Consider the following 27,258-nt stretch of genomic DNA (forward strand, 5'->3'; position numbering starts at 1 on the left):
TCTGAAAAAAGCATCTTCCCTTCTACTGCCAATGGAGAAATGTGCCTTTTTAGGAAGCTAATCTCTGTAACTGCAATCTCTTTCTTTTCCCATATTTGCAACTAGTTGGTGTGAAACACAGTGGCTCCCAGGAGCCCCCCAGTGGCTGGTTATGCTGGGCCATTGGTATAGATATGCAGGCATGAGGCAATGAAAAGAAAACAAAGCAAGTGAGAAAAAGTAAGAACAAGAGAGTGAGAAGCATCAAATGCTAAACAAAACTAAAATGGTACTAAGCATCTATTTCCTAATGCTGAATGGTAATTCTTGGCCGAGAGATCATATAATCAGCCAGTGGTCATGATGATCTGAAATGTTCCACATTGTTGGTAGCATTTGCTTCATTGACACAAATCAATAACTACACATTTTCATTGTGAAAAGCCACCTGGTAACTTCTGAGCTCTGCCTCATGTCACGAATGGTGCTTAAGAGAAGCACCTGAAAGGCATTTAGCAGATTAGTACTACTGAAATGAATTGTTCACAGTGACTACAATTCAAAAGTACTTCATTGACTGTAAAGTGCTTTGAGATATCCAGTGGTGTATGAAAACCGTTGTATAAGTATAGATTTTCTTTTGCATTTTGGGTGAAGACTCCCTTCTAACAAATTTGAAAGAGGTACCTTTCAATTTCTACTTTCTTATTTGATTCCAGGAAGGAAGATATATATGAGACAAGCCCTCACCAGATATTTAACAAAGAAAATGCCAAGGAAAAGATGTGCCTTCTTGAAATTTGAATACCAGCCATAATCTCTGGTTTTATTTACTGTTAAAAAAATCCTGACTAAACATATTTGCCCTGACTAAAATTGAAACCTTACAGAATTCCCAAGTGTCAAATCAAAACTGGAAAATGTCCCTTTCCTCTCTGCTCCCAATTCCTCAATACAAAATCCTGAAACAAGACGGCTTTGTAATAGTACATCAGAAGCCTGATTTCACCAAAATGTTTTCCCTTCCATATTAGCATCCTAATAAACAAAGCTTAAATCTCCCAGTGATCCCAAACTATTGTTGCTTTGACAGACTTCAATGGGGGCGTTCATTCCATGATTTTAGCTGTAAAACAAATCGATTTTATAAATCAAAAATCCCTTAATCAACAATAAATATTTTGTAAAATGCAATACATCTAACCTCGAGAGGCTGTCAGACTCCACTCATTCATAGCTCCATAATTTTTTAAAAAGATTTCTTCGTAAAATTTCACCCTATAAATTACAGCTGAAAGTATGGATCTATTTTGGATCTGTTTTAGAGTACATGGGTCACACATTTCACTTGTATCAACGCCAACAAGGCTAGGAAATACTATTATTTAATATTGCCAGCTTGGAGAAAAGGTTGAAAAACACTAAAACTTTATATTTGAATTCTATATTCACATATCAGCATTCTCAGTTATGCTGAGGATTTTTGGAAAATGGAACTGATGTTGATACTATTCTATTCAACGCAAGATAGTCAACTAGTAAGGTAATCAATCATAGCCAGAATATGGAAAAAAAGAAGTCCAAATAGTCTGTTTTGTGCATTTTTTTCACTACTCCTGTTATGTGTCATAGGGGCCTCGTCATAATCGCCATGCAGTCTGAATCTATGATGTGCTCCAAGAGTAAGGGTCCTGATGGAGTTAACAGTTCATTCTATGCAAATCAAAGCTCTCTAGAAAGCATGAGATCAATTTTAACTAGTCACAATACAATTGATCAGTATCTTTTTTTCTATTTAGCACAATGTCATTTACGAAAGATAGGGGACCAGTGAGGAAACATTGAATATCACAATGGTCAGTGAAACTTGGGGATGAGCACATTAGCTGGGCAATGTGCAGACAACTTGTTGGTGTCTGATAACTGCATTGAAATAGGAGTGATTGATATTATCACTGAATGCTTCCGAATGGTCTCACTGATTACAAATAAATAAAGGACATTTCATATCTCTGATTTTACCTTGAAGGTATCATGTAACTCACAATAGCTCATTAGTCATTCCATGATGAGACCAAGGCCAGAATCTGCCAGTAGTGCATAAGTTCACTTATCTCAGCAATACACTCTCTCAAGCTGTCCGTGCTGACAAGACACTTGCAAGAACTGGTAAAGTAAGTATAATCATTAACAGAATTTGAACAGCAGTTTGGGAAAGAAGAGGAGTAAATCTGCCTACCAACTGAATGCCAATAGAGTAACCGTGCTGTCCACTCTGCGCTGTGCTTGTGAGATGCAGACTGAATACGAGAGTCAGAAGCTGAATTACTTTCATGTGCATTGTCTTCCGAAACTTTGGAAGATAGGATGGCAAGAGAAAATACCAGGCATGGAGGTGCTCACCTGCGCTAGAATGCATGCCAATCATTTACACCATACTGAGAGTATCACAGCTGACTGAGTTAGACAGGTGATGTCGACACAATGCCTGACCCTCCCTTACCTACTGAAAATGTGAGCTTTGGGTTCACTCTCAAAGTGTTCAAAGAAGGTGATACAAGGAAATTGATGGCTTCATTTAGGAGTTATGAGTAGTTTGGAGTCTTGCGAGTGGCTTGCCTAGAATCTCTGTACCTTGTAAAACCTCTTTTATCTGCAAGCACATATTACAGGCAAGAAGATAATGCAAGAGGAGGAAATACTGAGCCAGTAACTCATTCAAAACTTAGTCATTGGCAATATCCTGTCCTGTTTGCAAACTAATCTTTTGGGTATAGATTAGCTTCAGTAGTCACCTTTATATCCCACTAAACACTGCAAATGATGAAAATTCTCATCTTTATATCCCACCAAACTCTGCAAATGATGAAAATTCTCATCTTTGCTTTCAAAGATCAACAAGATTAGTCATTCCAGATTCTTCACAAATGTATGAACAATCAATATTGTGCACAGTTTCCTATCAATTGTCATAACCACTAAGTTTGAACCTAAGATGCTCAACAAACTGTGGATTAATTATTTTAGCCTCTTTATTATAAATTGTATAATATAATTTGAAGTAAACCAGTGTCAAGATTTTTTTGTTCAAACAGATTAATGGCCAGTTTATTCCAAGATGTTGCTGAAAGGGAGTGAGAGTGAAAGCTGGAGTGGGATTTGGTTAGCTCAGTTAGCTAGACAGCTGATTTGCAATGCATAGTAATACCAACAGCACAGGCTTAATATCTACACCAACTGTGGTTACTATGATTATCCCACCTTTCTAAATTAAACTCCATCTGCCACTCCTCAGCTCATTTGCCCATTGTACTCTGAAGTAACCTTCTTCATTGTCCACTGCACCTTCAATTTTGATGTCACCCGCAAACTTACTAACAATACTTCCTATGTTCACATCCTCTGGGACTATGGTGGATTATACTTTTACCTATTGTTAATGGTTCATTACGAGTAAAGAGGTAAAGTGATTAACTAAATGAATTATAGATGCCAGGGTTAAAACAAATCCAGATAGGACAAAGAATACTTCTAAGGAGTCAGTTCCAAGAAAGCTCTATTATGTACCATTGCAGCACATTACGTTTTGCAGAAACACAGATCCAATAGCTGCAAAGGCTTCTTATACAGGCAGACTGAGCAGAACAGCAGCTTTTGGGAAGAATTCAAGATTCCTTCTTCTTCATTAGTTCTGTGATTTTGTGACTTCAAACTGCCTGACTTTCATTTAACATAGCAACATTCAGTTTCTGTAAACCTTCTCTCCCTGGTCAAACACTTCCACCATCACCAGTTTCCACAGTACCCTGACTACTGTGAGGATATCTTCTCACAGCCCTTCCTCATGGAGTACTGCACAGATGAAAGATGTGCAGTTTTTTTAATATACATTTTCATACAATTTGCAGAAGTCTGTCGCAGGCTATTGAGTCACCTTTTCAACTTTGATAGCTAATTAACCCAGGTTCCAAAGCCAGTTTCATTCATTGTCTTCTTAGCTGAGACAATCAACTTTTCAAATGCTTTAGCAATTCAACTTGAATTGCTGCTACTTTGATATCTCCTAAGGCAGGGAGAGCTGTTGCATCTTCAATGGACACATTGTGTTCCCCAAGATTTGATGAATTCTAAATGTCTTCCTATGCCATTTGAAGCAGTGAAAATACAGTTTCAATAACTTCAAACTCATCCAATATAACTTTTTGACTTAATTTTTAGTGTACAGATTTTAAACAGAAATGTTTTAAACTTTTTTTCTTAGAAATCTACAATATCAGAATAACACAGTCATAAGATTCTTTGGGGTTTGATTAGATCAGTTGGCTGATTTGGAATGCATAATAAAACCAAAAGCATTGGTTCAATTCCTGTATCAGCTGAGGTTACCATGAAGGACTCTCCTTCTCAACTTTTTCCCTCACCTGTGGAGTGGTGACCTTCAGGTTAAACCACCATCAGTTGTCTCTCTAATGAGAGAACAGCCCTATGGTCCACTTGGACAATGAGGACTTTAGCTTAGTTAAGACACCAGTGTCTTTGTAACCATGTGACACACTTTGTCAATCAGGTACTAGCATGAGCCCATATAAACTATAAACTAAATATCAATAGCGGAGAAAATGTCAAAGTCTATTTTGAAAGACATGATAACAGGACATGTGAAAAGCATTAACAGTATTGGACAAAGCCTACATGCATTTATAAAAGGCAAATCATGCTTAACAAATCTACTGGAGTTTTTTGAGGATGTAACTAATAGAATAGATTAAGGAGAACCAGTGACTATGATGTATTTGGATTTCAGATAGCTTTTGATAAGGTCCTTCAGAAGATGTTAGTGAGCAAAGTTAAAGTAGATGAGATGGGAGTAATGTATTAGCATGAATTGAGAATTGGTTGACAGACAGGAAAAAACAAGTGGTAATGGTGGCAGGCAGCGACTAGTAAGGGAACATAAGTTCTTGGGCCTCAGCTGTTCATGTTATATAAATGACCTGGATGAGGGAACCAAATACAACATTTCTAAGTTTGTGGATGACATAAAACTGGGTGGGATTGCGAATTGTGAGGAGGGGGGCAAGCAGCCTTCAAGATGATTTCATCAAATTATGACAGATGCAGTGCAATGTGGCTGAACTAAAGGGTCTTTTTGGTATGATAAACTGAAATAAAAAGTATTATTTCAATGCTGATATATTAGGAAGCATGGATGTACAAAAGGATCTGTGTGTCCTTATATACCAGTCAATGAAAGTTGGCAGGCAGGTGTAGCAAGCAACGAGGAATGCAAATATTGCAAGATTTGAATCCAGAATGTTTTACTGAAGTTTCACAAAGTGTGACCACAGCTGGAGTATTGTATGCCATCCAGGGTATCATGCGCAGTTTGGTCTCCCTACTTAAGAAAGGATATACTTCCCATAAAGGGATTGCAGCAGAGTTTCACAAGGTTGATATAGGGGATAGCAGAACTGTCTTATGCAGGGAAATGAGTTTGACTGGACTGATATTCACTAGAGTTTAAAAGGATGAGAATGAATCTGATGGAAATATCTAAAATGGCAACAAGATAGACAGTCCAGATGCAGAGGCACAGTCTCAGGATATGAGGTAGACCATTTAAGACTATGATGGGAAAACATTTCTTTCCTCAGAGGGTATTTAACCTGCAGAATTCTCTACCACAGGAAACTGTGGAGGCCAAGTCAGTGAATATATTCAAGGGATAGGTACATTTCTAGAATTTAAAGTAATCAAGGAATATGGAAGGAAAGCTAGAAGATGGCATTGAAATAGAGGACCAGCCATTGTACAATTGAAAGGTGGAGGATGTTACTCCTGCTCCTATTTTGGAAGTTCCTATGTTTCTATACATTCCAGCCACAATGATAGTCCATTGTTGCTTTCTTTCTTAGTTTTCCATTGCAGATATTTTGCTATGATTTTCTATTATCACCTGGTGCACAGTTAACATTCCTTGCCAGTAAAACAGACGATTTTGTCAAGCCACCTCATTACATATAAACACAGTTGCCATGACAGCAGGTCAGAGGTAGGAATTCTACAGCAAGTAACTCACCTTCCAAGTCTGTAAAGCTTGTCCACCATTGACAAGGCACAAGTCAGAAGAGTGATGGAATACAGCCCAGTTGCCTGGATGAGTGCAGCTCCAACAACACTCAATTAGCTTGACATCACCTCGAACACTTGTTTAGCACCACATCCACAAACATCTATTCCTTCTACCAATGACGTTCAGTTAGCAGCAGTGCATACTTTTCCAAAAGATACACTACAGAAATTCACCAAGGCTCCTTGGACAGCACTTGCCAAACCCAGGATAATTTTCATCTCGAAGGACAAGGAGTAAATGGAAAAAGCAGCACTTGTAATTTTCCCTCCAAGCCATTCACCATCCTGACTTGGAAATAAACCATGATTCTCAGTATCACTGAGTCAAAATCCTAGAATTCCCTACTTAATAGCATTGTGGATCTACCTACAGTGCATGGACTGCAGCAGTTCTAGAAGGCAGCTCAACATTGTCTTTTCAAGGGCAACTAGGGATGAGCAATAAATGTTGCTGTGACATGCACATCCTGTGATTTTTCTTTAGTTTCTAGGATTTTGTTAACGGGCTATTTACCTGCCAGCGGAAATCAGAAGTAATTCATTGGATGTGAAATGTCCTAGAATCAAGAGAGGTGTATGTTTTCTACATTTGGATTTTTTTAATGGAAAATTAATTATAATATCCAAAGAATTGTCATAAATAGACAAACAAATTTTTAACAGGTAGGCCTATTAAGCCAAATTCATATTGGTTACACAATTGGCAACAAAGTGATATCAAAGTGCTATTGTCTTCAAGCACATTGTTGTTGTGTTTTCCCCTTGGGATTTGAAGTTGGAAACCACTACCTGAAAGTACCTACCTAGCATATGGCATCTGAAATACAAAGCCATCTCTTACATTTGGCTTCACTGCCATTGCAAAATGTAAATGATATCAAAAGAAGAAACAACGATGATTTGTATCCATGTAGCACTAACAATATTATGAAAATATTCCTAGATATCACGTAAAGTACGACCAATATAAATGGAACAGTTAAGGCAAGATTGAGGTAAAATAGCTCAGTTTTATTGGTGAAATAGATTTTTGGCAGACTTGAAGAGTTGGACATGTTGCAAAGGACAGCTTTGGGGTGCCAATTCTGCAAGGCAAGGCTGTGAACATATAAAGGTCACTGTCTTCTTTTCCACTTACATGATGAGATACCATACCAAATGTGCAAGAAAAGGACAGCTGGCGCCTGGGAGCTCTGCTGAATCCCATGTGTGAGGGAATACATCATAACCTAGTGAGTCAAACATTCTGATGACACAGGAGCTGTGTTTTGTAAAATGTCAGTAAACAAGGGAAATTGAGAAACTGATTTTCTTATGATACATGAGAATCGGACACATCATTGGAGAAACAATGATAGGTAGATTGGCTGTCTGGCTACTGTAAGTCAATTCACATGCACTAGCATGTTATTTGGTAGGTCCTAACATAATCATTGTAAGGCCAACTAGCAATTAATGCTTGGAGCACAAAATTGGATGTAGAACCTGTTGAATTTCTTCTGCTACTGGTAAGCAAAACAGCTTAATTGGTACGCATTCAGTTTACTTAAAAATCTCATGCAGGTTTATTGAACAGCTCAAATGACCACTTGCAGTTACAGATAACTATATTTGCAATCTCCTGCATGCATAACTCTGCTGGACTGCACATGACAGTTGGTCATGGGGTTTCATCCTAGTCTTTGACTCATGAACACACCCAACTCTTAAAGCAGAAATGCTGTAAGCAATCATGTTACAGATCCATTCTTTTAAATCCTTTGATACGAAAATACCTGCTATGTCATGGTCATGGTATCTACCATTAATTAGATGGACATGCAAATATGGAAGTTTTCTACAAAACAAAAGAGAGAAAAAGAAAGGTTGAGAGGGAATTATCGATAAGGGTCGGTGAGAAGGAATTCCTGGGAAGGTTTGGATACTTGGAGAGGATAGGGAAAGCAATACTCACAAGAAAAAGGAAAGACACAGAATGAAGAACAGAAACAGCAGCAAAAAATTATTAAAAACTTCAGAGGAAAAGAGGAGACATTGCATAAAAAGAGGTTAAATTAAGAGATGGCAAAGAAAGACACCATTGTGACAGATGGGAAAGGGGTATGCACAGCCTGCAAATTACATTGGTTTGTGAGTTACCAGACGGTTATGTAATGAGGGGCTTACTCTATAATGTAAAACTGATATATATTATTGCTTACCCATTTATTTTTGCCAATGGTGAATGCTGAATAGACATGAAATGTTTTATTCTGAGCATCTTATTTGGATTTAATAGTTTTTGTGTTACCGTTGGCAATAGTGACACTTAGAAACATGATTGATAGCAGAATGTAACTAAACAACGCCATTTAAAAGTAATAAAACATGCCTGAATCAAAATGAAACATGCTGTGTTCTTCCTAAAGCAAAGGATGATAAACTGAATGAATCCCAAAATGTTCTTTATGATTGCTCATTGCGTTAGTCCTGAATAGTGATCTTTGAAGGTATTGTACATACATTCTGTCATATAGGGAATGTATTGTCATTTCTGAGTAATGTACACAGTCACTAACAAGCAGTGCAATGGAGCATGTACAGGATGTGACACAGGCCATGTGGCATATGGCATTTGGGGGAGTGAAACACAGCCTGGAACTCACAAGCTGTTGCACAAATGATACTAATTCACCACCTCTGGCCTTTCTATAATGCAAAGGGTTATCTGCAAATGCTTATTGTGTATTATTTGAATCATAGCCACAATGAGCAGAATTCAGAGAATAGACAACAAGGGTACCTGAGGTGTAGAGATCACGTGACCTTCCTTGTAAAAGCACTTTGTTTTAGTTAGATTAAGATTAGGCCAAAATGCTACAAGGATCTTCTTAATATACTAAAGGAAACCCTCTTTACTGTGGAAAAACATATTTCAAATTTCCTTCCTGGCACCGGTGTAAGCTAATTCTCTAAAGAATCTTTCTTCTCAGATGATGTCACTTTCTGTTCCAAATCTTCCACTAATATTGCTCCTTAAAAATACAAAAAAAGGCATTTAGCATGCCTGCTTTCATTGATCAATCCTTTGAGTATTGGAGTTGGGAAGTCATGTTGAGGTTGTATAGGAGATTGGTAAAGCCTCTTCTGGGGTACTGTGTCCAATTCCGATTGCCTTTTATAGGAAGTATATTATGAAACTAGAGAGGATTCAGAAGAGGTTTATCAGGATGTTCTTGATTTGGAAGGTTAATGGTAAGTGTCTTTTCCCTAGGATGGGGGATTTCAAGACTAGGGGCATACTTAAAAGTGAGAGGAGATAGATTTTAAAAAGACATGAGGGACAGATTTTTTGCACAGAGGGTGGTTCACATCTGGAATTAATTTCCTGAGGACATGGTGGATGTGAGCATAGTTACAACATTTAAAAGACACTTCGTTATATACATGAATAGGAAAGATTTGGAAGTATATGGGCCAGAAGGAAGCAATTGGGACTAGTTTAGTTTTCAATTTTGTTCGGCGTGGACTGGTTGGACTAAAGGGTCTGTACCATGCTGTATGACTTGATGACCAATTGTTAACCTATTCTGTGATGCAAATTTCCTGCCCAAAGAGCTTCAATTTTCAGATGTATCACAAATGCTTACCTAGCTTTCCCAGAGCTTCATACTTAAATTCAGATGTTGATGGTGATGTTACTGAACTAGAGATAATGGCTGGCTGCTGATGGAATTTAATTTCAATGAATAAAATCTGGAATTTCTGAGTAGAAGGATAGTCTCAATGAAACCATCATCAATTGTCATGATTCACTAATGATCCTTCGGGAAGCAAATCTACCACCCTTACCTGGCTGGTCTACGTGTGACTCCAGATGCATGGCAATGTGATTGACTCTTACCTGCTCTCTGAAATGGTCTCACAACGCAGAATCATAGAATACCCACAATGTGGAATCAGGCCATTTGGCCCATCAAGTCCACACCAACCCTCTGAAGAGCATCCCACCCAGAACCAACCCACCATCCTGCATTTACCATGGCTAATCCACCTAGCATGAACTTCCCTGAACAAAGTCAGAAGTCACATGTCACCTGAGGAAGGGAGCAGCAGCTATCTGCAAACTTATGATTTTAAATAAACCTGGAGGACGATAACCTACTGTCACGTGACTTCTAATTTTATCCATCCCAGTCTGACACCAGCACCTCCACATCATGGCTTTCCTGAAAGCTACAGGCAATTTAGCATGGCCAATCCAAATAACCTGCAAATCTTTGGACTGCAGGAGGAAACTGGAGCACCCAGAGGAAACTCATGCAGACACAGTGAGAATGTGCAAACTCCACACAGTCACCCAAGGCTGGAATCGAACCTGGGTCCCTGGCACTGTGAGGAAGCAGTGCGAACCACTTAGTTCAAATGCAATTAGAAATGGGCCGTGAATGCTGGCCTTGCCAAACACAACCACATGATCATAAGAATAAAAGTGGCCACTCCTGCCACAATGCCAAAATTGATCTTAAGTAATAAATAACACCCTGTGTGATGGTAACGAATGAGAGCTATCCCACCTCCTCCTTCCTGATCATCTGCGGCCTTTTCAGGGTTCACTCCCATTGCCTTTCCACCACAGTCCAGCTGGGATTGGAACTGCTCTCACCTCATTCCATTGATTGCTATCCAATCAGAGCAAGGATATCACTGGTAATGGGTCCTCTCAAGGTGCCCTCCTAAGGAGCTAGCCCTGGCCCCTTTTAATTTCACATTTCCATTCTGATCCCAATGATAAGGAGCCTGTTGGCTGGCAGGGTATGTGGAGCTGCATGATGCCAACACTCTGAGTTCAATTCCTGCACTGTCACTGGGAAGGACTCTCTTTCTCAATCTTGCCTGAGGCCGAGTGACCTTCGGGTTAAACCACCACCAGGCGAAAGTGGGTACTGCAGATGCTGGAGATTCGAGTCAAGATTAGACTGTTGCTGGAAAAGCACAGCAGGTCAGGCAAAAGTGAGGACTGCAGGTGATGGAAATCCGAGTTCAGATTAGACTGGTGCTGGAAAAGCGCAGGTCAGGCAGCATCCGAAACGTCAATTTTCCTCAGATGCTGCCTGACATGCTGTGCTTTTCCAGCACCACTCTAATCTAGTCTTAAACCAGTGGTTTCTCCCTAATGAGAGAGAGCAGCCTATGGGTCCAGTGGGAGTTTAGCCAACTTACCCAGTTAACACTTGTAGCGACAGAAGATGCACCATGTAATTTTCAGCTATGGGCAGTGTTGGCAAATTGCCTTCCACCACTTTGCTTGACCACTCTCATTGCCTAGTGCACGGCGTCACAAGGACTAAACCAGTTACCCTCCTCGCTAGTGTGAAGATGCTAGCGTGGAACACTGAACCCAGAGAGGATCTAGCTTAGGGGCATTACACACTGCGCCACAACATAACCTCAAAGTAAAACAAAAAAAAACAAATGGGGCCAGATTTTCTAACGACCTGTTCACCTTCACCTCGCTCGGCGCAGTCGAATTGAACGAGTGGGTGTAGAAAAGTTGCGGTTTCCAAATAAGAATCGGTCCGCATTAATACAGCACTGTCTGGGGCGGGATCCAGAATAAGGCGAAACTGCATTAGTCCCAGTGAGTGGGAATTAACTTTGAGCGTGCGGGGAGTGGATGCATGGGGGGCATCGGTTGGGTGGCGACCATTGGTCGGGGACACGGTGCAAAGAATTGCCCTGGTTTGATCCGCCTCTTGCTGAAAAAGTGGGCGAAGATGTGGGTTTTTTTCCCCCCTGTATTTTTGCAGAGCGCAGAGGGAGGGAGGTTGTGGGAGAGAACTGCAAGTTGCAGCGTGTGAAAATGATTGGTCTGATGATGGGCGGATATTTCCCGGGGCTGCTCAACAGAATGTGATGAGGGTGAAGACGCAATGGGGAGAAGTAACTGACGTACTGGAGTCAGGTACCGAGACCAGCAGCAGCAGCAGCAGCAACTGCTCGCTCAGCTCGACAGCAGCACTCCGGAGCTAGAGGGGTGGTGTGTTGTGGTGGGGGGGCTGCTTTCGGCTCACCAGCTGCAATATAGCTCACCTTCAGCGCAAGAAAAAAACCCTACTGATCTCCAGCGCACATACACACACACATCTCTACCAAAGCGGGAGCAGAATGCAGCATTTAACACAACAGCCCCCAAGAAGATTTCCAGTTCGGTTTCGTTAATTCGCCAGGACTTCGCAGTTGATGTCTATTTGGAATGATGGGGACCTTCCCTCTTTCTCTGGGATTCGGTTGTCTTTTTGTGTTTTGCGCTCATTTGGGTTCCTCATCCCAAGGTAAGCTTGAGCCTTTTTTAATAAATAAAGCCCCTTTTTTTATGTCTAATCTTGCCAGGGATTGAGATTAAACAGAAAGAGAGGGGGGGTGGGGTTACATGTTGTTTACTTTTTTTAAAAAAAGCACCCTTGCTGATAATTGAGATTATTGAAATATGTTTACTCCTTTTATTTTTTTTGTTGCCGTGCGAAATCTTTGCTGGAAAACGAAGTACAGAATCAGGAGAAGGCAGAAAAATAGCGGGGTGGTCAGGGATCCGGGCTGCTGGCGAGGGGATGGAGTGGGTCAGTTATTTTCAGGTGAAAAGATTGACGGCATTCGAGCCGGTAAACATGCGTCGCTCTCTCCTGCAAAGCAAAATAAACACAACAGAACAGAAACGATGCGTTCGTGTGAGAGGGCGCTTTCCGGGCCGGGGTGGGGGGATGGTGGGGGCTCTGTCTGGATGGAGCACCTCCCAAGAAGATTGCGAATCAACGGTGTAGCACAGCGCAGGCGAGTCAGGAAGAATAAAGAATTCAATGTGAAACGGGAAAGAGCGGGAAGAAATGGGGTAAAGTAAAAACAAGAGACAGAAATCCAGTGAAATGAAGGATAACTGGGAAGAAAAGTCCTAGGGAAAGGAAAGAATAAGTAGAAAGTGGGAGGGAGGAGAGAGAGAGATCGAGGAAATGAAGAGTGGGGGATAAATTTACTGTCAGTGACTTAATGTGAGGGATTACTTATGTCCCCCACGTGAGACGGTTGCATTATCTGCGGATTCTAGAGTCATTTGTATTCACTATCCAACTTGCCATTTAAAATGTATTATTATAAGTAATCATTAATGCGTGCGCGGTGGAAGAGACTAGAGAATGCGGGCTGGATGAATGAATAGATTAACACCAGCTCCTATACACACACACACACACAGAGTGAGTCCAGCTGTTGCGCGCCAGGGCGGTACGTGCCTGGAAGGGGGTGTGTGTGTGTGTTGGGGGGGGGGGGGGGGAGGTAGAGAAGGGATTGGGGTGTGAGAGCTTTCCTTTCGGTTTCCTCTTGTTTTCACTCCTGTTTTGGCGACAGAAGTTAGTCCGCGTGTTGATCGACTCCGAACGCTTGTTCTTTCACAGCCCGATTCACTGAGCTCCCCGAGAGTGTGACAGCGAGAGAAGGGGACAATGTGGAAATGGCCTGTGCTTTCAGGGGCAGCGGCTCCCCGTCCTATTACTTAGAGATCCAGTGGTGGTTCATCCGAGCTCCATCGGAGCAGGAATACAGTCCAGAGACCAGCAAGATTCAGGTACTCGGCAGTTCCGGGGAGACTTGTTCAGCCTGGCTTTTCTCTCACACTTGGCGACGTATCCTTCAAATATATAGGCGCCACATCTCACACACAGACATCCTTATACACAAACTCATCACATACTCCGTCCTGAAAACAAACCCTCTCATGCACACTGTTCGTATACTCCCTCCACACACACCTCACATACGCACACCCTTATGTACAAGCTCCCCCTAATCACACACCCTCATATATATACACTGACACACACAGACTCTTCATACACAACCCTTGCACACACACCCTCACATGCAGACATTTCACGCACTCTCTCTAACACACACGTATTCATACATATTCACCATCACACAATCACTTCACACCTTCAAATGAATCCCCCTTCTCCCTTGCAAACAAAATCTTTCACATATTTGTGCATATACTCTCTCTTCCATATGCATTCTCACATATATACATCCTTTTACTATTAATGCACTCACACATATATCCTAACTCATACACACTCTCATGCACACACACATACATTCCACATATGTCTTCATACATTACCTCAGACATACACCTACACGTGGAAAAACACAGGCACACTTCAAAGACACACATTCCACGCTTCATACACAAACACATACAAATTATCTCATGTCGACACCCTTTTCAAACACATGCCAAACACTCCCTGCCACGCATATGCATGCACACCTTCACGTACATATTCCAACATACATATCTTTAAGCACCCACAGTCACTCTTATCCAAGTATACACATGCAAACACATATTCCAAAATATTTGCCCTCAAACAAACACACACAGAACCACAGTAACACACAAATACTTATAGTCAAAAGTTCCCACAAACATACATACACATATTTGCACATATGTACCATCCAACACATACATTCTATCACATTGATATAACTTCACACATGCATCCTGAACCACACTCCCTCAAGGGCACACACTCAAACCCTTGATACATTCCTTCATGCAATGTTTTACATACTCAACACACAGTCTCTCATACACATACAATCCCTCACACACAGTCTCTCATACAAACATATAGACACTCCCCTAAATATGAATATGACCTAATAATAATTACAGATCCATACTCACCAACACATGCAATCACCCTTACACATAAGCAGGTGCATGCATGTTCTGAAACAAACATATTCATAAACACATTCCCAATCTCTTACATATTCACACCATGCTTCATACAGCCATAATATGTCACCCCGGACACACAGCCTCAAGCAAACCTATGCGCACACATACCCTGTCTCTGACACTTCCACACTTCCTTAGTTCTAGAGACTACACAATTCCTTACACAAACATCTCTCACCCTCCTTCAAAAACATGCATGTGCACATGTACATACACACACTATATATACACACATCCTCTTCCACACACAAATTATCTCACACATCCTCACCTGACAGCCATATATTTTCACATAATCTCAAACTTGCTCAGCTTCTGACTGACTCCCTCGCACATACATCCATGCATACATCCATGCCAGACTCACTCAGGCAAATTGTCAGACATCCCTCCACACAAATTACTTCACACATCCTCACACAGGCCATACCTTATCGCACACCACCTTACATTCTTTCACACACTCACAGACTGCCTCACCTATACTTACACACATTCACAGACTGCCTCACCTATACTTACACACAGACTCACAGACTGCGTCATCTATACTTACACACACATTCACAGACTGCCTCACCTATACTTGCACACACTCACACTCCCCTCCCACACACACATTTTACCATACTCACCCTCACAAATGCTTTAACAGACACATATAGCCTCACCAATGAGTGCATACACTCACCCCCTCCCCCCACACACGCCTTCTTTTATACTATTTGACGATCCCAGTTTTGCGTCCATCTGGATAATTTCTTTGGCTCATTCCTGCGCGGTGATTCCATTGCAGCCTTGCGGTTGGCTGGGTTTTTGTTGGTGCATGTATCTACTCGGTGGTGTATCCTGTCCTATCCCCTTAAGGCTAACCTCATCCCCCTCCCCCCACAGAAACTCAGGCACATCAAGGAAAACCCGAGTACTGTAGGAAGATGCTTAGAACTGCACTGCCCCTTTTTTTGCGACGTGTTTCGCAATTTTGTAGCTGTGAGCCTGTGAAAGAGTGAGGAACGCTGCGGTATTGAGCAGTATTGTCCAGGAAACAAGGCGCGCCATGCGTTGAGCAGTTTGATGGGGAACGCGTGTAGCTCCACTTGAGGAGGTGACCTCATTTACTGTTTACAGAACACACAGCCCGGGTTAACATCTGACACTTCTCTCCCATCGAGGGGTCTTTGTGAAATGCATGAGCAAAAACTCGGCTGCAAATACATTTGGAAAAACCCTGTATGTTAGACAAGAGAATTATCCGCGAGTGTCATTGGGGGGGGGGGGGGGGGCACACAGTGAGGGGACTGCGGTCTAAATATAAAAGAAATAGAAGGCAGGACGGAGCTCTAAGTCACTTGTTTAAAGGTCAAGGCGAATGCAGACCGTGACCACATGAAAGCATCGAGTTGGGTCATGCCTCGTCCTGAGAAGTTACCGCACTGCTGTACTGTGAAGCAGAGGAGATGGGAATAATACATCTTGTCTCATTCCTCATTCCAAAGCCGCTCCAACCGGTCAGCTTTGTAACTTCACCCCCGTCCACTTTGGGAGTGTGAGGGTGAAGGGACAGGGATGGGGGGCGATATATAACAGGCTCCAATCCGTATTGGGAAAAGTTGGTGATTTATCAGTTGCTGGATTATAGAATGATATCGACGCCCAAGGGAGGTTAGCCAAGCGTTTAACCGTCAAGGCGTAACCAGAGATGGAACCCCATCTGGGAACACATTAACACGCCCGATTTGTCACCAGAGACACCGGGAAGGTTTGAAGGGAAGCTATTTAATTCACAGCGAGACGCAGAAGGGGAAATCCAAGATTTTAACATTTTGGTGCGTAGCCATTGACAGAGAGAGAGAGGTCGTGTCAGATCAGTGTGTATGTGTTGGGGGATTCTTCTCCAGCCTTGTTAGAGGTTTTGTTTCGCTGGTTGATGTCTCGGCCTCACGCTGTGCTCAATTGTTTTGTCTTCATGCAGTTGGACACTTTGCCACAAAGCGAAATGATCAACGACGAGACGAAGATCAGTGTGAGTAAGAAGGGTCTGACCAGAGGCTGGGTGAAAGGGACTTTACAGCAATGTATCTCCCGCATGCAGTGCAGTGCAGCCCCAGAGGGAGGGGAATGGAACCTGTCTCCTGGTCTCAATCGCATCTCCGCGACGCGTCAGTCCCGCGGTCCCTAAATAGTTGGACCCGGGGTGTGAAGGCTGGATATTTTTGAGGGGGGAGAGATTTGAGGGGCGGGGGAGGGGCGGGCAGTGGTTTAATGGGGTCTAGGAATCGGTTTAAGGGCCGGTTGTACAGCCCAGCTGCTGCCTGTCAGCGAAAACACGGATGCAGGAACACAAGGATGCTCTGTAGGAATTATGCAAATCTTGACCCCAGCAACATCGGACGGTGATTAAGACATTCATCTGTTTGGTGGCTGCCCCTGCTGGCTGTGAGAGGCGACACTGTTAAAGGAAAAAGTGCAAGTGGTTTTTTGGAGAAAAATATGAGTGTAATCAAGTCTCGCAATTGAAGTTCATTTAAATTCGATTAATTCCTAATGGAGTGGATGCGATGATGATAATGTTAATTAACAGTCTCGCTCTTTTAATTGGTCACTGTCACTGTCACATTGTCGAACGGAAGACAGGCTAGGGATTTCCCATCAGAAGTGCAATAAACTGTTTTGCAGCCGCAAATTTGATCGCCGTCTCTGTGCCCTTCGGAGTAAATCGCCATACGAGGATATCCAGTTCCCCCCAAAAGTAGCGTTCTAATTTTCATCCCCAGGACCTACCCATTTCACTAAATCTCGCCACTGGTGAAAGGCGGAGGGGAGGGGTGGGGGACACTTTCCACTCACTATTGGACCTGGCCTTGCACTTGGGACAGACAGTGCATCCCTTTCTACCTGAATCATGATTTGGAGATGTCGGTGTTGGACTGCGGCGTACAAAGTTAAAATCACACAACACCAGGTTATAGTCCAACAAGTCACAACCACCTGATGAAGGAGCAGCGCTCCGAAAGCTAGTGCTTCCAATTAAACCTGTTGGACAATAGCCTTGTGTTGTGTGATCATTACCTGAGTGAAGGGCTTATCCAAATTCTCTGCAGCACATTGGCCTCTCCTGCACAAAGGGTAGGTCCAATTCACACACAATACAGGAAGGTGTAACTTGACCATCAGCAGACATTTCGTCACTCAGAGTGTGGGATGCTCTAGCACCGGGAAACTGTTGAGAGCAGAGCACTGAAGGTCTTGCAGAAAGGTGTAAATATGGTTCTTAGGACTAAAAGGGATCAAAGGATGCTGGAAGAAAGCAGGAACAGCCATAGTCCTGTTGACTGTGAAGACCGAATGGCCCACTGTTTACAATGTTGCGATCTACCTGTGACCTGACACTTATATCTTGGCAAGACCCTGGCACTAGGGTGGCGTAGACTTGACATTGGAGCCCTTGAACAAGATTGCTACCAGCTCAGGATTGGGTTTTGTTTTTGAATTTCTGACAGATTGAGGTGAAGGTCTTTTCCTTCCTGTCGGTGGGAACGAGGGTGGTATATGTGGGGAGATTGCTGGATTCTGGTTTGTGAGCCTCTTGCCCCTGTTCCCCCGCCCCCCCCTCCCCACCCCCACCCACCCACCCTTTTGCAGACCGTCAAAGTGATGGGCAGCGACATCTCGCACAAGCTGCAGATCTCCAAAGTGCGGAAGGATGACGAGGGTCTGTATGAGTGCCGAGTGACCGACGCCAACAACGGCGAGCTGCATGAGTACAAGGCTCAGGGGCACCTGTATGTGAACGCCAGCCACGCCCGGGCCCTGCAGGCACTGGAGGCGCCGCCTCTGCCCCTGCACGATGGCAAGGGGCTGCGGGCACCAGCCGGACCGGCTGCGGCTCCTTCCAGCGAGCGACCGGGCCGGCACTCCCCCAGCAACCGAGTGGCGCACACGGGACAGACCGGAGCCACGACCAGACCCGCGGCCACAATCCTCAGGCAGAGTGCCACATCCACATCAGGTAAGGCAGGCGGAGACTACAGCAGCACTGTTAGTGTCAGCCTGGGCACATACACTCACTTCTCACCCTCATCCCCTGCACAGCCTAGGCATGCAGTATGCCAACTTTACTTACCCACACAGCCATGGATCAATGGCCGGAAGTAAGGAATAAGCTGAAAGCGAAACCTACACTCCCTTCTGCGAACTTGTACTTACAGGCGTGAAAACCAAAATGTTGGAGATCACAGCGAGTCAGGCAGCATCCCTGGAGAGAGAGCAAGCTCATGTTCCGAGTCTAGATGACTCTTCATCAGAGCCGGTCATCCAGAAAAGATGGTTGCTACCTGGCCCACTGTAATCTCCAGCATTGTTTTGTTTCCAGTTCAGATTCCAGTATCTGCAGTAATTCGCTCCTATACTTATAGGATTACAGTGCAGTAGGAGGTCATTCACCCCACACAGATATGAAGTTTCTGTATAATTCATTGATAATGTATAAACCATTGCACTGTAGTAAGAATTTGTTTAGTTTAGACAATAGGGAAGATTGTACTGGGCATTTTTGATCGAATGAGGTACAGAAAGCATTCCCTTTAAGTTGCAACTTTGACCAAGACCTCGGGTAATTTGAAAGTGTTGCCCAATCAAATACAATAGTGTGTTTTAAGTTGCTTAGGCAAAAGCAGCAGCCACATTTCTGATTTAAAAAGGCAGCATCTGGCTAAGGTTAGGGGAGATGAAAGAGCAGCCATATAATTGTTAGCGACGTTGCCTGAGGGGCGAGTATTCACCAGGAAACCAGGACCTGTAATGTATTTTTTTCAGATGTAGGCTAACAGAAAGAGCTATCTACTCATTAATCTCTCTATGTAATCTGTGTTCAGAAAGCATATACACCTGTGTACAATGTCTTAAGTAACTACTGAGGGGGAACGGAATTGAATCCAATAGCATCACAGGCCTATAAGAATCAAGTGTGAGCAGATGGCAAGGAGGCAAAGGCCTGTGAGCACGATGTATTTGTAAGTCAACATCATCATCTGGGATGGTGTTAGAGCAGGGCATGGTTCAACCAATAACAAAAGGTCACGGTGTGATGCGAGTCGCAAGGGTAATCTGGGTAATTGGAAGGATTGGCCAACACTAGCAAATCAACTTTACAATTGTTGCATCCACATTATAAAACACTACTAATCTACTATCTGAAGCATGGGATTAAATACAGTTGCCCTTTATGTCCCCAATTATATTATCTCCCTATTGAGATGGACCGTGTCTCCCTAGAATCTATGAATGGAATAAATTTGTCTAATTGTGAAAAGGCGACACTTGGCGTTTATAAGCTTGTTGTGTACTGTAATTATTACTCTGATATGTAATCAGACCCGTTTATTGCATGTACATTATGACCTACGCTTTTCTGAGAGTGTTCTGTCGTTTCAAAATCATCTTTGATCCATCGAATTGAGCTCCTGCAGCCAACAACCTCTCGAAGAAAAACACTGCAAAGTGCTCGGCTGCTCCACGGAGTCTCCGGCTGTTTGTGGTTATGATGCAACAGACCCACCGTTCTCACGCTGTTTTGTTCTTCCACTAACTCGATGTTTCCTCTGAGAATGCTGCTTCCTTCACAAAAGGCCACTCGCTGCCTGGGCCACCCCTCTTGGGTTTGGACCAGGGTCAGCCTGTGTTGTCATATTGTGCAAATGCATGCGACGGGCGGTCACAGCAAATGCCAGCGTTACTGTGAAATAACATGTGTATGAACAACGGTATTTTTGGGAAACATAATCTTCCAGATGAGCGAATGTTTTAACTTCTTCCGCAGGTACGACGGTCGTAACTGCAAGCGACGGACTAGGTGTGCTGCTGGTTTTTTGTGGCTTTTTGAAGGGTGCTTTGCTATAGTCTTAGTGCTGACTTTTCCACTATCACTTTCTCTTAAAGCAAAGAGCGATTGGATGGTAAAATCCATGGACTGGACAGCAAAATCGACTTTAAACTCCCACCTTTCTGCACCCAATGCACTGTAATTCTCTAGAAACGGGAGCCCTTAGCGAGGCCGGCAAAGCAAGCGAGCTAAAGCGCCACTGGCGGCAGTGACCGAGGATATTCACTGCAAATGGATTTTGACATTGATAATGAACCACTCTGGGGGCAATTCGTGTGCGAGATTGCCGCTCTCGGGGCGTTCTCTTACACAAAAAAAAACCGGGCACCAGGAGGCCACCGGTGTCCATAGACCTGCCTGAAGTGCATCGGAGCCTGTCAGCTCAGCGTGGGTGCAAGATTTTAACTGTCCCCGTCTCCACATTAAAGGCACTCTGATCATTCTCTGAAGGTCTTGATTTCCACCATAACCCTCTGTGTAAGTGTGTGCAGGATTCTCGTTGCAATAGAGACACCTTCAGGACATGTGCGACGTTTCGCTCTCAGCGCCTGGATGATTCACTTTACCTGTACTAGTTTGATATATCAACCCGTTGGAAACCTCCCGTATGTGCAGAGCCGATCTAAAGCCGGATGTTTTATTGCTTCTCAATGTGCTGTCGTTAACCCCTTCTCTTCCCCCTCCCTCCCTGGACCTAAATGTCCCTTCCACCATTACAACGCTCGGTGTGACTCCAGTACGGTTTTATTTTTCCTTTTTTAAATAACTGGCTGAATCCTAATTTTAATAATACCACACTGTGTGACCACCCCCTTTATTTTTCACCCCTATTAACGTATTCACTCAAGATTCTGGACAATCGCTTATCGAGATGCAAGTTGTGTATTTAAACCAATTTTCGTACGGTCTGTGAGTCAACAATACAAAAAAAAATAGAAATTGACAGTATCCTGTGAGTGTTTTTTTTGTTAGAGAGAGCAAGAGAATGTAAGGAATCGCGTGTTGATGTTGGTTTAATTTCGTCCCAATCCAATGTCATCTACTTATCATCCGAACGCAATATGACGACACCGCAAGGTACCGATTGGAAATCCTATGCAGAGGCTAAAGCAGATCGACTTAAACAAAGTCAAAGAACGAAAATATGGTTAACAAGTTATGTTCTGTTGCACTCTTTATTTCCAAATGCAAGTAAAGAAAGCCCGAAAGAGCTGAGGATGCTGTAAATCACAAACAAAAAACAGAAATTGCAGGTGCTGAGCTTTTCCAGCAACTTCTGTTTTTTGTGAACGTTTCGAACAGCTGTTGAGTCGGTTCAACTGTTGCATTAAATATTCATGTGTGAGGTGACACCGACCCATTATATTCAAGGAATTGTAATGATGTAGAAGCGTGCAATGAGCTTAATGCAATATCAGCTTCTCAAATTAAATTTCTCTGTTAGTAAACCATGACAGGATCTGGGGAATATTCAACACTCTGAACCCAACTCACTGCCCACTCATTCCCAATTTGAGGGAGGGATGCTGGGAGGAGTGGAAGGCGTTGTACGCTGAAGTAAGGGTTTGACTGCCATTAGTTCTTGAGGAAAATTGTCAGGAAGCTGGTAAACACTGGAGCAGAAGACAGGACATCTCTTTGGGAAAGGTTCACTGAGCCTCGCCGTCTTTATTTTTTGGGGAGGGTGTAAGATTGAGCTGAAGCACTCCAGCAGCCCCCCCCCCCCCCCCCCCATGGGTTGCCTCACTGCTGGGAGGGATAGGGGGCGGGGGGAGGTTGCCGTTTTCTTAATGGGGCTGCCTCTGCCTCCGCTCCAACCCACTGGCACCATCCCAGAGGGGGGCTGGAAAAGATTCCACCCGCTAAACCCCAAATCAACATGACCGGGGTGGGGGAAACAAAAACTCCCTCCTTGCTCATGATCTCATTGCCGCTTGTGGGAGCTTGCTGTGCACAAACTGCGTCACAGCGGTGACTAGGTTGTACAGGTCTTTGGGGGGCATTGGGCATTTGCCGAAAGGCGCTATGTAAATGCAAGCCCGGTCTATCTCAATAATCCGGTGCGGAGCGAGGCCGCATGTCCGACCACTTTGCGAATACTTTGTGGTGGGGTTGGCCTATATATACTGTAAATTAAAAAAAAATACAAATTGATAGCCTCCTTTACAAGAACTGTCAAACCCTTTTCTTCTATTTGTGAGTTAATCCCTGCAAATAAACTGTAGGGGCAAGTCCACCGTTTCTCCCATACCCGCTGGCCTTGTAATTATAACTCTCATATTTTAGTCTGATAAACAATAACTGGCTTTCTGAAGGTGACGCCTCTTTCATCAGCCGGTTGACATTCTGCCTGTTCGATATGACTCACCGAGTAAAGCAGCGAAGTGAGCTTGCCTTCAGGTACTGACAGGGTTTGGCTGGACCTCAGTGTCTCAGGACATTTCAGGTCATCAATGCAGGTGTAAACGTGCCAAGTTTGCCAGGTAAGGTCAAATCGCCCGCTGGACTCAGAGCGCCATCAAAAGCGAAGAAACTCTCCCATATTTAATCAACTGTCGAACAGTATGGTGCTGGAAAAGCACAGCAGGTCAGGCAATATCCGAGGAGCAGGAGAGTCGACGTTTCGGACAAAAGCCCTTCATCAGGAATGGGCTGGCTTGTATATACATATTTTTTAAAAAAACAAATTGAGAGCCTCCTTTACACAACCATTTCCTTCTATTTGTGAGTTAATCCCTGCAAATAAACCGTAGGGGCAAACCCACCGTTTCTCCCATACCCGCTAGCCTTGTAATTATGACTCTTGTATTTTAGTCTGATAAACAATCCTGATGAAAGGCTTTTATCCGAAACGTCGACTCTCCTGGCCCTCGGATGCTACCTGACCTGCTGTGCTTTTCAAGCGCCACACTTTTGGATTCTGACTCTCCAGCATCTGCAGTCCTTACTTTATCCACACTTCAAATCAACTGGTGACCCCTGAAAGTGACTTCTCACCAGAACTCACTCCATTTCCTCGCTGCCACCCCCTTATACATGATGTTTCTCGAATTGATGAGTATCTCCAACGCTTTCAGTTTAAATTTCAGACATCCGCCGTCTTCAATACTTTTGTATCTGAATCCTCACTCCTGGCAGGAACATTGATATTTACACTCTAGCCGGTTGCTAAATGAAACGAGGTAACGCCCGACTCTCCGCTGGTTTTTCGAATGCTTATAGAAAGGCCTTAGGCCAAGCTTCACAGAGGATGAACATCCCTCATCTGAGAATCCTCTGTGTACTAATGTCCATCAGATCCAATGAGAATATCTCTCCTTTGAGCTGTTTTCCTGAAGTGAAATTTCTAATCAGATATAGATACTGTGGTTGCAACGAATCGATGGTTAGTGATGTACTTATTTTAAGATATTGATTAGAAATTGGGCATATTGATCAGTTCCTTCCTTCCCTGCCCATCCTCACACCCACCCACTCACCCCCCTCTCTTTAAGAAGTAGGTATGTGTTTCAGGGTACAGTTAAATAAAAGGTCAATGGAAAGCAATTTCTGTTGTGCATAGAAAATAAACTTACTTCGCATTGCTCAGGTCTAAGCCAAATGCAGTTAAATTTTCCCAGATCCTTGAGGTGTTACTGTCATGCACTGAAATAAACCCAATATGACTTACAAGAAGTTATGGGCCATTGACCCAGCAGATTGCATAAGTGTGTAGACAGCAGCATGTTCCTCCAGTGCAGTATTATCAAATCAAACAACATTGAAGGATTTGGCCTACCATACCTGTAACTGCCTGAAATCACTAACCAAATGGTTCCATTCTCCTCCTCTTACCTTCTAGCCCTGCAGTGTAAGACCAAAAGAAATAGGAACACGAGTATCCCATTTGGCCCCTCAAATGCTCTACCATCAATGGGATCATGGCTGATTGGACATTCCTCATGTCCACTTTCCTGCTGTTTCCACAGAACCTTTGATTGCCATATTCATCAAGAATCTATCTACCTCAGCCTGAAGTATCCACCAGGACTCTGCCCCTAGAGCTCTCTATGTCAAGGAGTTCCAAAGACTTATCCTTATCACAGTTTTAAATAAAAGCTTCTTAATTCTGAGACTATGCCCTCTGGTCCTAGACTGTCCCAGGAGAGGAAACATCCTCTGTCATTTACTCTATCAAGTCCCTTAAAAATCCAATATGTTTCAACCAGATCATCTCTCATTCTCCTAAATTCCAATGAGTGGAGTCCCAACCTGTTTCACGTTTGCTCATAAGATACTCCCTGCATACTACAAATCATCTGAGTGAATCTCCTCTGAAGTGTCTACAATGAAATCATATCCTTTCTCAAATAAGGGGAACAAAACCATTAACATGGTCTCACTAAGAGTTGCAGTAAGACAACTTACTCTTATACTCCAATCCCCTCAAAAAAGTGGCCCACATTTTATTAGCTTTCCAGATTATCTGCTGCACTGTTTGCTAGCTTTCTCTTTTTCATGTACAAATATCCCCAGACCACTTTGTGTTGCAGCTTTTTTGCAGTTTTGCTCTTCCTTTTTGAGCAGAGATATGGTTCTTTCTCTGAAATTCAATACTGAATGTGTTTCGATCACTTTCATGCATAGTGTCTGAACATCAATAACTTTATGTGTCTGTAGGGAGAGAACGCTCAATCCCAAACTGCTGTCTGAGGCTAAACTGTAAGTGCAATTAAAGATTCACCACATAAACATTGTTGTGATGAAATTTCAGTAATTTCTAGAACTTTTCTTTTAAAAAAATATAAGCTAAACAATTTCAAGAGTTGCTGATGTACCACAACTAGTAATTTTCAAATTGTTTTGAATTTAAAATCTTTGGAAATTTTATCTATTCATAGCAATCTCTGATTTAGTTCATTTTGGTTTTCAAAATATCTTCATACTACAACTGAAGAACTCATAGGTGAACCAAAGTAACCATTTATTTCTTCTGTTGAATGTAACCCTGCCCCACCTTCTCCCCAGCCTTATTTAATGAGCCTACTTTTTAGGGCAAAACAAAAAGAATTATGGTTCTCACTATCTCTCACAAAATAAAGAAAGAAGGCAGCACAGAACTGACCAATTTAGGATCTACTGTTTTAATTCTTCTCCTTGTGCCAACAGGAGTCAAATACTGCATTTAGGATTGACATATTTGGTGCAAAGATTGTAGGAATAGGAATGAATCACATAGTTCCCCAAACTGTTTCCCCCATTCAATTGTTGACCTCTAACTTGTCCATAAGCACAGTTTGGTCTCAGATCTTGTAGTACCTTGACCCTATACATCCACCTCAGAGTTTACATTTTCAGTTCATCTAACCTTAACTTTACAAAGGAGAATTGAACATAAACTGTTGGTATCACTCTGTTTTGTAAACTGGCTAACTGAGTTTCACCAATCCCACAGGCCAAGTACATCTTAAAGAAGTAAAATGAACAACTGAAGATGCTGGAGATTTGAACCAACAAAAAAAAAACCCAGAAATTGCTAGAGAAATTCAGCAAGTCTGGCAGCACCGGTGGAAAGAGAATGCTCCCACTCCATAGAGTCAGAGAGATGTACAGCATGGAAACAGACTCTTCAGTCCAACTCTTCCATGCCGGCCAGATATCGTAACCTAAACTAGTCCCATTTACCAGCACTTGGCCAATATCCCTCTAAACCCTTCCTATTCATATACCCATCCAGATGCTTTTTAAATGTTGTAATTATACCAGCCTCTGCCACTTCCTCTGGTAGCTTAAAATGTTCTACACAATTCAACAAGTTTATTACGAATTAAAAATCAGTTAAACCAGTAAAGTGGTCACCAGCAAATTGATATTTGGGAAGGAATGTATAGCAACGTCATTAATCACTATAATAGTTTTAAAACATTAAGCAGAGAGAGTATGTGCAATGAGAGATGGTATTTGAGTTAAATGGGAAAGGTAGCTTAGTCGTTAGCTCTGCTATTTCCCAGAAGGTTAGGAACATGAGTGGAGTTGGTGCATTCCCCCCATGTCTGAGCGGGGTACCCTCTGGTTTCTTTCCACAGTATAAAGATATGCAGGTTCGGTGGGCTATCCATAGCAACTGCAGGGTTATAAGGATTGAATGGAATGTCCTTTGGTGGGTGAATTCGAAAGACCAGCTGCCATAAGGATTCAGCAATCCGCTTTTCAAAAAGAATTCAGCCTCTGCAGAATAGCGACGCTTGAACTGTTGAATAAGCATAACGCTTAAGCATTTGAGACGGTAACCCTATCATTACTGGTACTTGTGGGGTTTGAGGGAAGAATTCAGTTAGTCGCAGAAACGGGCAGGACATTTGACCAGTGACGCTATTTGATGTAGCATTAGTCGAGACATTCCTGTTCTGTGGGATAACATTTGGGAGCTGAGGATTGGGTGGATGATGGGGAAAGTGAGGGGCGGAAGATGATGGGGAGGTGGGGAACGGGGGATGATGGGGAG

General features: G+C 42.9%; 1 protein-coding gene across 2 annotated transcripts; it reads left to right on the forward strand.

Annotated features, from left to right (window-relative positions):
- Positions 1-11,815: 11,815 nt before the first annotated feature.
- Positions 11,816-21,713, forward strand: vstm2a (V-set and transmembrane domain containing 2A). 2 transcript variants are annotated; one of them, XM_043719359.1, is made up of 5 exons: positions 11,816-12,425; positions 13,539-13,708; positions 16,866-16,916; positions 18,536-18,902; positions 20,712-20,917. In XM_043719359.1, exons 1-5 carry the CDS (start codon positions 12,347-12,349, stop codon positions 20,789-20,791), a joined length of 747 nt encoding a protein of 248 aa, XP_043575294.1. In that variant the 5' UTR covers positions 11,816-12,346; the 3' UTR covers positions 20,792-20,917. The 2 variants fall into 2 exon arrangements, with proteins under 2 accessions (XP_043575294.1, XP_043575293.1); XM_043719358.1 differs by having other exon boundaries at positions 11,829-12,425; positions 20,831-21,713.
- The last annotated feature ends 5,545 nt before the right edge of the window (positions 21,714-27,258 follow it).

Source organism: Chiloscyllium plagiosum, chromosome 29, assembly GCF_004010195.1.
Source record: "Chiloscyllium plagiosum isolate BGI_BamShark_2017 chromosome 29, ASM401019v2, whole genome shotgun sequence".
In the NCBI taxonomy this organism is placed as follows: Eukaryota; Metazoa; Chordata; class Chondrichthyes; order Orectolobiformes; family Hemiscylliidae; genus Chiloscyllium; species Chiloscyllium plagiosum.

What these genes read in the sequence shown, in the direction of transcription:
- vstm2a (XM_043719358.1), top strand. Translation starts at nt 12,347, where the DNA reads ATGATGGGGACCTTCCCTCTTTCTCTGGGATTCGGTTGTCTTTTTGTG. An exon ending in CAGAGACCAGCAAGATTCAG is followed by an intron (nt 13,709 to 16,865) that starts GTACTCGGCAGT and finishes GTCTTCATGCAG; the next exon opens with TTGGACACTTTGCCACAAAG. An exon ending in ACGACGAGACGAAGATCAGT is followed by an intron (nt 16,917 to 18,535) that starts GTGAGTAAGAAG and finishes ACCCTTTTGCAG; the next exon opens with ACCGTCAAAGTGATGGGCAG.